General features: G+C 38.3%; 1 protein-coding gene across 1 annotated transcript; it reads right to left on the bottom strand.

Annotated features, from left to right (window-relative positions):
• Positions 1-3,118: 3,118 nt before the first annotated feature.
• On the bottom strand, positions 3,119-3,601 carry LOC122647617 (zinc finger A20 and AN1 domain-containing stress-associated protein 7-like). Its single transcript, XM_043840971.1, has one exon. It carries the CDS (start codon positions 3,599-3,601, stop codon positions 3,119-3,121), a length of 483 nt encoding a protein of 160 aa, XP_043696906.1.
• Between the last annotated feature and the right edge of the window lie 6,579 nt (positions 3,602-10,180).

The raw sequence follows: 10,180 nt of genomic DNA, 5'->3' as shown, positions 1-10,180 counted from the left end.
TATCAATATATATTTTATAGTATAACTTAAAATAGGGTCGGGCTGGACCGGACCAAGCTTAGCCCAAGGCCTCAACCCTAGCCTGACCCGACCCTGACTCAGGGCCAGAAATTTCCAGCCTTGACCCACCTTCAGGACCAAATATCTGAGCCCAGGCCCTGCTCGAGCTCAGGGCGGGTTCGGACCGATAGGGCCAAACTTGCACGTACCCATAATTACGATTATAAATTTTTGACAAATCTGGGTTGTAGGATAATATAATATGGGTCATATGATTAAATCAGGCCCTAATTTTACACCTGGCCAATCCATAATGTTCTATTTTATCTCACACCCTGACAGGAGGTGAAATGATCGCTGCGTCCCAATGAAAGGTAGAAATTCTGCCCCCATTATGCCAATATGCACTCTCATTGGTTCCTATGCGCAGACAGAGTCACAGAGACCACACTTCCCTACAAATAACACTGACCCAAAAATTAATTACTAAACGAAACTTCATCGTTATCGTCTACGGTTCCCTGATCGGTGCGGTTTCCTAGTGCCTCTCACAAGAGGGGGGTGGGACCCACCCGGGGCACCTGACCGAACACTCTGCCTGGGTGGGGTCCACCTCCTCTTGTGAGAGGCACTAGGGAACCGCACCGGTCAGGGAACCGCATAGGAAAAAAAATTCTAATACATCATTAGTTTTTCCTTTCGAACTCGTACAACCAAGTGATGGATTGCCGAGACAAAACACCTATCTTTCTTAGAAATATTTCCAAAGTCAAAACAACTACTCATAGTTTTAAAGTCCAACAAAAAAGTAACGGTATCCCAAGGGGAAAATTATCTCCTCCAATTTCTTGCCCGACCCAGTTCTCTAGTTCTTCTAATAGGGGGATGGTGGATCCCACCCGGACCCCTTCGTGGAAACCCCACTCGCAACCTGCTTCTGCACCCTCGATCCCCACCTCCCCCCACACCTTCCCCGCACTCTACCCTCTTCCTTCCTCGCTAAAACCCTACCTGTTGTTATAAACCCCCTTTCTTCCTCGCTAAAACCCCTACCTGTTATAGACCCCCTTCCTTCCTTGTGAAACCCCCACCCATACACACACCCCTTCCCCATAAAAAACAGTCCCCCTCCCGTAAAACTCCCACCTACAAACCCTTCCCCTCCTTGTACCAAGAATACACACCACCATATTCATGCAGCCTTTCAATTCCATCGTTCTTTTTGTTCCCCCAAACCCCGCTTTTGCAACCTTCTTTCACCTATTGCCCCTGCAACCCTCTTAACCCCATAACCTCCATTCATTTTCCACCTCCCACAGGTCTTGTTACTATAACCTGCAATCCCACCCTTGTGAGAACCTCCCCCCTTCCTTCCCAACAACCTTCAACCCCGCACTTCTCGGACCCTTGAGGCCCTCCCCTTCCTGCAACCTTGTGGGGTGTTGGAAACAGTGGAGATATCAGCATTTGGTGCGACCCTTGGATGCCCTCCCTTTCAGACTATAAGGTGTTTTCCACTAAGCCACCTCTTTGTTCTCTTGATTGGTCTCTAACTTGCTTGTAGGGGACTCAATATGAGATGTTTCAAAGCTGCGGTCTCTTTTTCCCCCTTTAGAAGTGGAGGCCATCCTTAGAATCCCTCTGAGCTCTGAGGGAGACCAGGACTCTCTTTGTTGGGGGCCCCACACTAAAGGTACTTTTTCTGTGAAGTCAGCTTATCGGTTGGGGTCCCAGCTTATCCTAATTATCCAAGAGTTGCTTAATATCCAAGGTTGCATGGAATGCAATTTAGTCTTCAAAAGCTCCCCCAAAAGTTTTGCACTTTATTTGGAAGAAAACTATGGCTCGTTCCTCCACGAAGTCTGAATAAAAGGCCCTAATTGACGCTTCTACAAAACTCATATGGCTTGAATCCTAGTTCAAGGAACTTGTTTTCCCTTGCGTGGGCCGCCTATCCTATGGTGTGACAATATTGGCGCTACATATTTATCTACCAACCCCGTCTTTCATGCCCGTATGAAACAAGTTGAGATAAATTTTAACTTTGTTAGTGATCGGGTTGCCAAACGCCAGCTTTCTGTGTAATTTATCTCAACCACCGATCAGCAAGCCGATGTTCTAACCAAGGTGCTACCTACTGCTCGTTTTTAGTTTATGCATTACAAGTTGAAGATTCCTGCTTTGACTATTCCCCGTGATGGGGTATATTGACCAATATAGAGTCTCCTCTCACAATAAAACTCTATATTCGGCTCCTATATGGAGTTTATGTTATTATCACATGTAGACTTCTATTCCGATTCAAATTCCATTGTAATGGTTTCCTACTACAATTGTATAGCCGACTACGGCAAGCTATCTTGATGTATTAATAATCTCTACCATTGTAGGTCGAGAATGTTTAAGGCAATAGAAATATTTCTTGAATCTACACCAAGGATTTGAGAATGAAATGTTTATCAAACAAAATTTTTTAATAATCTAGAGCACACTCTTGATCCAGAGTTCCAAAGAATGCATAGAAAACACAACTTTAGAATGCTAGAGAAAAGATTGTTTTAGATCAATAAAATCAGTTTCAATTTTTAAATAAAAAAGAAAAAGGAGGAGAAAATGTTGCTTTCGATCGGGCATTGAGGGCTCATGTATTTTTTGTCACAAGTATGAAAGATAGGTAAGATATGTTCCTCTTCTTAAACAACCATGGTGTCATATTTTGTTGATACTCATTGCATGTATAAGATTATCTTGATATGTTTCTTAGGAGGTACAGATTCTTCTATATGATGTAATATGGCAAATCCAATCCACAACTCATCACACACCAAATTTGCTCGGTTAACCCAATCCTCTATGACCCATCATGGGTTGGCCAAACTTTTCTCATTAATTTATCAAAGAAATTCCTTATAGCAAGCAAATCAAGAATTCCTAAAGTTCAAATCATAGTGGCCACCATGTATTGTACTATTCTCTCTTTAATTTTTCAATAGTAGTAGATGTCCATATTACAAATTCTTTCACTGTAGATAACAAAAAAGAAAACTAGAATCTAAAAAGAGAAAATAATGAGATCAACTATGAACTATGAAAGATGTAGAAGTTGAAACTTGGGAACTCATAACCTCTCAATCTTTTCAGACTTGACCAATGGATTAGCCTTAGCAATAGCTTCTTGACCCACAACCTTGTAATTGAAAGTACAATCATGCATCTCAGGGTACCTGTGCTTTGAGCAGAAACTACTTCCACACCTACAGTTGAACCCTAGCAAACCTACTTTCTTACTGCAACTCATACACTTATTATTCTTCATCATCACCACCGGAGATGATTCATTAATGGCACTGGCAAGGACTGTGGGATTAGAAATCTCAACAGGACTTCCAGAAGACGATGAGGGGAGTAGTGATAGTTGTTGTGGGTGTTTCTGCTGCAGTTGCACAGTTTTTGAAGTTGTTATTGCAGAGGAGGAGGGTTTGCCCTGTTGGAGGCAGAAGTCCCTGTAACACTTGGAGCAGAGGTTAAGGGTTGCTGGACTGCCAAAGAAACCACATCCGTTTGCACAGCGAGAAGGGCTTTCAGGTGCTTTCCATCCCATCTGTTCGTTTATTCTCCCTTCAGAACCCATCTTCTTCTTCTTCTTCTTCTTCTTCTTCTTCTTCTCTCGTTGATTAAGCAATGGAAGAGCCAGGAAATAGCAGATTAGTTTTATGGAGGGGGAGGGGGGGTGTTACGTATATATAAAGTAGAGAGAGAGAGAGAGAGAGAGAGAGATTTAATTCATATTCTTATACGGATTTGGAAATCCATTAACATCGAAAAATTAGTAAGTCCATCGTTACTACCATTGAGTTTGTCCTTCCAAAAATAGACGAAACGTAATAGGAGTAGTATTTGCAGGGGTATTTGTGTAAAGTCCAAAGTTTCAAAAATCAATTTTGGTGGGCCCGGTTTCGGCTAATCAGCATTATTTCTTTATTTTACTTTAACGTACGGTGTTGGGATGGAGATGCCACGTCATTGTGGATAGGTGCAGAATTTATAAATAGAAGAAAGGAGTTCTAGAAGCAGCGGCAAAATTTTTTGTGTATTCTCTCTTATTTAATGCCTAATTTAGGCTAAGTATCAAAATTAAATAAATAAAAATAATTAATAAGATCTTTTAGTTTTGGATAAATCTGGACTCTTAAATAATACAAGGTGGGTCAATAATTAAATCAAGACCACAATTTAAAACCTGACTAGTTGATGATGTTCTATTTTATTTCAAAGGTTTAGATTTGTCTAATTGGCATTTCACATGGCAGAGTTGCACCTTAGTGCAATTCTATCGGACTTGCATTTATTCTGCTTAATAAATTTGAAAATAATTTAAAAATTCTTTGTAAACATAGAGAGACGTGAGGACAAGAGGCTGTAAGCCTAACAAAGCATACGTTTTTTTTTTTTTTTTTTTTGATGAAAGTGTAATCACACAAACCACACACCAATCCCAAAAGATTAACCGACTTTTAGGATCGTAGAATGGCAGATATCCTAACAAAGCATACTTGTTGAGACAGATTTTGAGATTTTATTTCATTACCAATTCACCTTTAATGAGTTTGTTAAATTGGCAATTAGAGTTGCAATCACTCAAGCAACTCTACTGGAAATACACAAAGTAAGAGTTATCTTATGGCTAGTAATTCTTCAAACAACTTATCAGAGTTGGTCTTTGAATCACGATCACAAACATCTACAGTATAAACAAACAAGACCAAAGAAATGTCAATAGATTATTCTTTTTAAGATTATATTTGTCCTCTATAGGTGCAAATCGAGTTTACCTGCTAACTAATCTCCCAAGATTCAACAATCTTTACAAACCCATCCAAGAGTCCTTGTACTTGACCTGAGGGCCACATTAGTAATCAAGATAGTGCTTATTCAATAAAAACTCACAAAAAATTAAATAAGAGAGGTTTGAACGTATTTGAAACAAAGGAGTCTAAGTGAATACTTGAGACTAAAACAAAAAATTAACCAATTCATGAAGAGATCATTCGTATAAACAAAGGAGTAACACACCCTCAAGACACCCACTCAAAAAGCCTGAAAAGACATACATACCTTTTTGAAAATATATTTAAGATCTGAAAAAAGACACTTCTTGGGAACCAAGGTTCCCATTAATTAAAAACTAGATGTTAAACACACAATTCCATTTCTACAAAATGGACAGATATGGCCAATCGAAACCATTCATCACATGTCTAACAGTTGGAATGGCTACATCACCCCTCAAATGTGCCAGAAATAGGTAGCCTGCCTAGACAGCCTCTCCAAGGATGCCCACCAAGAAAAAGTTTGAGCTGATTTCTTGTATAGGAAATCTGACAATAAGTTTCTATTTGATGAATTTTCAGGCATACAACTGTTAAGGCTGGAGCAACTCAATGGCCTAACCAGAGAGCTGAGAGAGAGAGAGAGAGAGAGAGAGATCTTATACAATTTGAAGATTTGAATTACAGCTCTGAAAAAGTACATTCTGTAAACAAATCATAGCAGCTTCCAATTATTCTCTTTCAATTTCCTCCACTGGGCTCCCACGGGACCCCCAAATGACAGAAGACAAAAGACAAAATACCAACAAGAAGAATCGAAACTGGGACCAACCTCATAAGCATCTAACCATGCACCTCATATCCATCATGTTGGGTCTGCCACTGCCTTCGAGAATATAATTCTGCTCAAAGTCTGGCCATGAACTTCATATTTTTGCTCCAGCATGCGTCGAAAATGTACACTCTAAACTTAGGGAGGGGCAGCAAATGTAGGCTAAACAACTGAATTCATGAAGTAAATTGGCACCCAGCAGACCATGAATAGTCATAAGTACTTAATCGGCCCATGTAAACTTCCAGATGCAAACTGCAAATCCAGATACATAAAGATTTGACTCTTGGCATGGTTAACATAATTTTTTTTTTATATAAATGAACAAATGGTTAATTTAATTTAATTCAACTAACTCATACGGTATTGCACATGGACATGCATGTGTAATGTGTTGATTTTTCTTTCTTTTCTTCTTTTACTTTTACTTGTTTTTTGAAGAGGTTCACAAAATCATTGAGAGCCAACCAAGAACTCAATTGACTGTGGCTTGAGATGGCAGATCTGATCTTGTTCATTTTTGAAACAAAGGGATAAAAAAAAATCAATGGAAATGGAAACTCATCATGTAATGTGTGAGGGAAGGGTGATATGCTTTTTGAATGTCAATTTTCAGCTCCAACCCTCCACCTCACTTGGCCGTGGACATCAGATTAGCAAGCTCCGATGCAATAGAAATGTTATCTTGGATTATCTTCCCATTTTGAAAGGCTCCCTGTTCCTCCGATATCAGTTTGGGGAGAACCACCTCTAGACGCCGAGCCATAACCTTAGAAAGAATTTTACAATAGAAGTTCCCCATGCGTAGAGGTCTGAATTTATCCAAGGAGGTCACACCATCAATTTTGGGGATAAGGGCCAAAAAGCAATTATTGATGCCAGCAGGGACATGGCTGTAAGAGAAGAAGAACCACACGGCTAGACACACATCTGGCCCTACCATCTCCCAACAATGTCTGAAAAACGCTCTCTCTCTCTCTCTCTCTCATTAACCAATAAATAACCCTAATCTCCATTAACCTATAAATAACCCTAATCTCTCTCTCTCTCTCTCATTAACCTATAAATTACCCTAATCTCTCTCTCTTTCATTAACCTATAAATAACCCTAATCTCTCTCTCTCTCTCTCTCTCACACACACACACATAACCCATAAATAACCCTAATCTCTCTCTCTCTCTCTCTCTCTCTCTCTCTCACACACACACACACACACACACACACACATATGTTATTATGTTTAAGAAACCTAAATTTGAATGTCATTGCAGCAAACAAATACGGCAGACATGTTGGATTTGGCAGTGCAACATATCAAATGTCTCCAGGGCCAAGTGCAGGTTCGTTAAAAATTAACTCATTTGTAAGGTGCGAGAAAAATGAAAACATGAAGTCATTATGATCAGTAAAATTCACACACAAAATCAATTTGTGCTTTACTTTAATTTTCTGGAGATATGACAAACTAAAGTTTATTTTATTGGAAAGGAAGCATGCGCCGCCTTTATATAGATATTTTTTTTATACTCTTCTCACATAATAAACAGTGGGGTCTACATTGACATTTACTCTCTTATTTTGATTATATGAGTTTCCCCTAGGCACCATATGAATGATACTATTTTCCAACCCCTCATTGTTATAGTGTGCAGATTTCTTCTTACAATGCCGTTGTTAGAAACCCTCCTTTTTTTTTTTTTTATTTACTCTATATTTTGATGAAGCTATGCCTTATTACATGCTATTAATTGAATTACACTGTAATGTAGCTTGATGGTTTCAAGCCCTAAAGATGGGTTTGGTTCTCTTGAACAATACAAAATTTTCTTATATATAATCTTATATTTTTTTCTTTTTTCTTTTATATGTTTCTAAAAGTTGAAAATATTCACCCACAGATTTTTCGTATATATTCCTTTATATTATTTTCTCTTTTCTCTTTTCTTTTTTCCTCTAGATTTCATATTAAAAGGGCAAAAGGTTTTATGCATGGCCGATTTATGTACTCGATCTAGCCTTCAACTATTGGATGGGGAGAGAGGGAAATAAGTTATTACATTTTTGTCTGCCACCATGCAACGGTTGAAAGGCACAACCTTATACATACACGGCCATGCATAAAAACTGGGTCCTATTAAAAAATATAAATTTTAGGAGCGAAGATGATGAAGGTTGTTACCTCCTACCAACCTTCCCCTTTATCTTTTTTTTTTTTTTTTTTTTTGTCATTTTCTAGAGAACCAAATACAATAATAAAGTTATTTGTTGCAACATTAGATATAGTTTCTCGAGCAACCAAACAACTATAGGAAAACTCATGTTTCTTTTCCACCAAACGCCCCACTACTCCTTCCTTAATCTGCATATTCTAGGCACCCAAATGCAGCTAGCCTCCCAAATGGAGTTTTATACTAGGTAAAAGAGCGAAAAAAAGTAAAGTTACAAATTATTTGACACCTTGTAGGGTTTCAATAAGAGAATCCCTTGTATCATATTACAATACAACATAGTATATTAAGGAATGTTAAACAATGCTTTATTTCCTTGCAAAGTCAGCCGCTCAGTTTGAAGTCTCAACTCCGATTCTTTCATGGCCTGGTCATGTGGGGGAAGAGCTGAGGGTGGATGCTCAGAGAAGGCCTAGATTCAGATTGTATTAATCTGTTCTAGTTTTGTTTCTTTATTTTGTTTGGTTCATTTAGTTGCTTTCCCCTCTGATGGCTTTGTCGTAGGTGGGGTTTGCTTCTACTCGATTTTTGTTGGTTACCAGCTCGATCAGCTCCTTTTGTACTTTATTTTTTCTTCTTAATATACATGATCTTTTAGCAAAAATATATATATATATTTCCATACACCCACCTAATTAAAAAAAAAAAAAAAAAAAAAAGAATATTATGATAGTTCTTCTGTCCTCCGGATAACTTAAATTTATCCATTACATTTAAAATTTACCCACCCCATTTTTTTCTATATATTTTGCCTAATTCTTTATTTTGTTGTTGTAACGTTAGAACTTCACCTATTACATGGATTATTGGATAAATCCTTAAACATCTGGAGACTCAATCATTTGGTTATTATTATTGGCACCTTGACAAATACTACCATTAAAGCTGTCCTAAAAATTGATGAAACATAACAATAATAGTATATGCAGGGGTATTTTGGTCAGATAAAGTAATTAATTTTTTACTTAAACGATGTTGGGAATGGAATGGATAGGTGCAGAGTTTATAAATAGAAGAAAGGAGTTCTAGAAGCAGATTAGGTAGGGTTAAAATTTTTGTGTATTCTCTCTGCTTATTTAATGCATAATTTTGTCTAAATATCAAAATTTAATAAATAAAAAAGATGATTACGATTATAAATTTTTGACAAAGCTGGGCCGTAGGATAATATAATATGGGTCATATGATTAAATCAGGCCCTAATTTTACACCTGACCAATCCATAATGTTCTATTTTATCTCACACCCTGACAGGAGGTGAAATGATCGTCGCGTCCCAATGAAAGGCAGAAATTCTGCCTCCATTATGCCAATGTGCACTCTCATTGGTTCCTATGCACACACAGAGACCACGTACACTTCCCCACAAAGAACACCGACCCAAAAATTAATTACTAAACGAAACTTCAAATAATACATCATTAACCACATGTTTTGATAGTTTTTCCTTCCGAACTCGCACAGCCAAGTGATGGGTTTCCGAGACAAAACACCTGTCTTTCTTAAGAATATTTACAAAGTCAAAAAAACTACTCATAGTTTTAAAGTCCAACCAAAAAAAGTAAAGGTATCCCAAGGCTGCTGGTCCATTTCTTGTAGAAGAAAAATCACCACCTCGCTACCATGAGTTCAAACGGCCGGTCACGTACGGTTGTGACACCTAATTGCTTGGCTTTTTGGACGCTATTGAACAGTACCCTTGCCTTTGACTCTCTCATTCTCATAACCACGGTTAAGAGTACCGCTAATGAATTAGCCATTGATTACAATATTGCTCAATGTTGGAGAATATTATTTCTTCATTGAGATTGATCTCCAATAGGAGAATATCTAAATACAAGAGAGAGTTACAGCCCTAGCCGTTAATACAATTGTTGGTGACAAAAATCCCAAACACTCACGCACAGGGATATGCACGTGGTGCGAATAGCGCGGGCATGCCAAAACCTTTGCGTAGGTTTAAACGAGGCCGAAAACGGCCTGATCTGACTCCTAACCAGGCAAGTCGGTCTCCCTCTTGCCTGAGTAGCTCTAAGGTCTTTTGGGTTAAGCCAACAACCGCAAGTCACAGTCCAAAACACTATCGATCTATGAAGAAAAGAGAGATTTGGACACAAACAATAATGAAACTGAAACAATGAATATACTAATCAGTCATACCAGATACGAACGTGAGCCTTGTGCATACACCCTCGTCTCTCCAAGCATGTGACCGTACATTCCTTTAGCCCAAATAACGACAAAAACAGTAAAGAAGGAAGTAAAAGACAAAAACAGTAATGTAAAGAAG

The sequence above is a fragment of the Telopea speciosissima genome, unplaced genomic scaffold (assembly GCF_018873765.1).
Source record: "Telopea speciosissima isolate NSW1024214 ecotype Mountain lineage unplaced genomic scaffold, Tspe_v1 Tspe_v1.0093, whole genome shotgun sequence".
Lineage (NCBI taxonomy): Eukaryota > Viridiplantae > Streptophyta > Magnoliopsida > Proteales > Proteaceae > Telopea > Telopea speciosissima.
Note: the sequence above shows the minus strand (reverse complement) of the source record. Positions and strands in the feature narration are given on the sequence as shown.